We start from the raw sequence: 3,676 nt of genomic DNA, 5'->3' as shown, positions 1-3,676 counted from the left end.
ATTCGCATATTAATATTCATGAATATACATGTATCATTGTATATTCCGACTTTTCCACATATACATATACATATAAATATAGACCCATCGTTGGTGCATCTATATCTGCCTTTTTCATGTCTGTCTACGCATATCCTTATAATCAGCACGTAAGGTGGTGTTCTCAGTATAGTCTTTAGAATAGAATTACTTGCATGTGCAAGTATGAGTATGGGATTTACACAGTTTGGTTAACGTACTGTACGTATTTCTGGTCGATGTAGTTAGTCCCAGTTCAGTAAACGAGTTTTGTTATTATTGATATCAGTATTATTCCTATTCTTATGTTACTATTATTATTATTAATATTATTGTTATTAATATCAATTTTATTGTTTTTCTTGGTATACTTATTCTTAATATTATTTTTATTAATATTCTTATTACTATTCTTATTAATATTCCTATTTTAATTGATATTCTTTTCATTCTTATAATTCTTATTCTTATTGTTATTATTATTCTCATTATTCCTATTATTATTCTTTTTCTTATTATACTACTTATTCTTTTTATTCCTGTTCTCATTATTCTTATTCTTATTATTCTTATTATTCTCATTATTCTCATTCATATTATTCCTATTCTCATTATTCCTATTCTTATATTCTTTCTCTTCTTATACTTCCCATTCTTATTATCCTCATTATTACTACCCCGTTATTCCCCTACAGGCCCTCACTGGCAGTAATGCAGACGATGCAGTGTACATTCACACATCGACTATGGAGAGCACTGGCACGTGTCTGGGCGATTGCGTTGTGGTGTTGGTAGATACTGAGGTGTGTGATCAAGTGGGGTACTATGTGTTTCTGTACATATCTTATAGCGTTGTGGTGGTGGTGGATACTGAGGTGTGTGATCAAGTGGGGTACTATGTGTTTCTGTACATATCTTATAGCGTTGTGGTGGTGGTGGATACTGAGGTGTGTGATCAAGTGGGGCACTATGTGTTTCTGTACATATCTTATTGCGTTGTGGTGGTGGTGGATACTGAGGTGTGTGATCAAGTGGGATACTATGTGTTTCTGTAGATATCTTATTGCTTTGTGGTGGTGGTGGATACTGAGGTGTGTGATCAAGTGGGGTACTATGTGTTTCTGTACATATCTTATAGCGTTGTGGTGGTGGTTAATACTGAGGTGTGTGATCAAGTGGAGTACTATGTGTTTCTGTAGATATCTTATTCCGTTGTGGTGTTGGTTGAGACTGAGGTGTGTGATCAAGTGGGGTACTATGTGTTTCTGTAGATATCTTATTGCGTTGTGGTGTTGGTTGATACTGAGGTGTGTGAACAAGTGGGGTACTATGTGTTTCTGTAGATATCTTTCTAACACTTTGGGGGGTTTTTTTGTGGTCGCGTGACGTCTTTCTGACATGTGTCATTTTTTAGACACGTGACATCTGACACGTTACATCTTTCAGACACGTGACATCTTTCTGACATGTGTGTTTGGTGGTCACATTCATCTTTTGGTTTGTAGGTGAGGGCTGTGGGTACCGCCTGGCCGTCGCAACGGTTTAAGCGTTCAGGTGTGTGGGTGTACGTACGTCTTTGTAGGTAGGTATAAAGCGATGTAGGTACACATTCTATTTTGTAGGTAGGTATAATGAGATGCAGGTATGCATTATATTTTGTAGGTAGGTATAATGCGATGGGGGGGGTTATTTATGAAACCCTAAGGTAGTGTGAGTCATGGACAGGCAATAGAGCATTCACATTAATGAGTGTGTGATTGATCGTGAATAGGGCTACACTCACTCAACAAGCATCTAAAACCCTGAACCCTAAAACCTTAAAAACCCAAAACCCAAAAACCCTATCGAATCACACGCATTGAACGTACACCTGCAGACTACCACATCCTTGACAATAGTAGCAGAACAAACGATCGAGTAGCTATTAACGTACATGCTCGTGTGCCTGAAGTAGTTGGACGCTTGCTATCTGTAGTTAGGTGTTGTTTGAGAGGTTCAGGGTTCAAACCCTGCGCACGAAACCCTAACTCAACCCTGAAACCCTAAGCGGTGTATGTACCTCGAATATTGTCACTCGGTCTACAGCGTGGATACGTCGTCGATATGGAATGTTGAGACTGCCGCTGATTTGATCGGTGCTCCGAGTATATTCTTTTTTATAGCATATAGGTGAATACACGTGCCACATGCACACACACACACACACAAACACACACACGCACACACACACACACATATATATATATATAATATTATATATATATATATATATATATAATACATATACGCACACACACACACACACACACAGACATATATATATATATATATATATATATATCTATACTTGCTACACATATATTGCTAGAATTGATCCTATATTGATTTCTTCTCACACATGTCTTCAATTGACACATTGATAGCATTCGTGATAACTGTGATCCTCATCTATATAAATTTTATCAAGATGTTCGGTACTCAATTGTCATTCGTTATCTCAAAATGCCACAGAATGCTCCATGTCTGACACCTTATTGGCTCGTGCCAACATATCCATTGGTGCGCCTGTGTCCATAGTCCGTTTGGTGGACGCTCTTCCTTTGGTGCAATCGGTATGTATTAACTTTAATAAGAAAATAGGTATGTAGGTGATTGTAAGAAAATAGGTGTGTGTGTGGTTAGAAGAAAATAGGTATCTGGGTGGTTATAAGAAATTAGGTATGTTTTAGTGGGTGGTTATAAGACAATAGGTATGTGGGTGGTTATATGAAAATAGGTATGTGGGTGGTTATAAGAAAATAGGTATGTGGGTGGTTATAAGAAAATATGTGTGTGTCTGGTTATAAGAAAATAGGTATCTGGGTGGATATAAGAACATAGGTATGTTTTAGTGGGTGGTTATAAGAAATTAGGTATGTGGGTGGTTATAAGAAAATAGGCATGTTGTTCTATTTGATATCGTGGGGTTTAGGGGCTTAGGGGTTTTGGGGCTTAGGGGTTTTGGGGTTTAGGGTTTTGGTATTTTAAGGGGTCTAGGACTTTAGGGTTTTAGGGGTTTAGGGGATATCCTGGATACTTGTACTGATGTGGCACGCGCGATAGATGTCTATATTTGAATATATGATTCATAGGTCTGCATTGGAAATGAGCAGGTCTATAAATAAACGACGTCTCATTGGATGATTTTAACACGCATCGCCGAGTATATCAATGAGGGCTGTGAATGTGAATGGAATCGACCTGTATATGAAGACTTGCAACGTCTCACACTAGACCTACACGATTTTTTTTGGTATATATGTGTGTTGTTTCTATGCACCTGAATGGGTCTATACGATCATCTACATGTCTCATCGGTAGGCGCATACGTACTCAGTGTTCATTATTTGATCCCACAGATCCGAGTGACCTTGCCTGTGGCCATTCCTGGGATAGATACTGAGCATGCCCTCTGCTTAATTCAACAGTCTGTAGGTAAGTATATATATATACACACACACACACACGCGCGCACACGCATACACACACACACGCGCACACGCATACACACACACACACACACACACACATATATATATATATCGCACACACACACACGCGTACACGCATACACACACACACACGCACACGCATACACACACATACACACACACACACA

At 38.5% G+C, this 3,676-nt stretch overlaps 1 protein-coding gene across 1 annotated transcript; it reads left to right on the top strand.

The window, feature by feature from the left end:
* Window positions 1-2,529: 2,529 nt before the first annotated feature.
* Window positions 2,530-3,492, top strand: SARC_08779 (hypothetical protein; the record flags this gene model as incomplete). The annotated part of the gene is made up of 2 exons (XM_014297227.1): window positions 2,530-2,630; window positions 3,417-3,492. Coding segments are annotated over 2 exons (177 nt in total), but the record flags the coding sequence as incomplete, so codon positions are not given.
* Window positions 3,493-3,676: the final 184 nt, after the last annotated feature.

Source organism: Sphaeroforma arctica (assembly GCF_001186125.1).
Source record: "Sphaeroforma arctica JP610 unplaced genomic scaffold supercont1.826, whole genome shotgun sequence".
NCBI lineage: Eukaryota > Ichthyosporea > Ichthyophonida > Sphaeroforma > Sphaeroforma arctica.
This window is presented reverse-complemented; position numbering and strand designations above follow the sequence as displayed.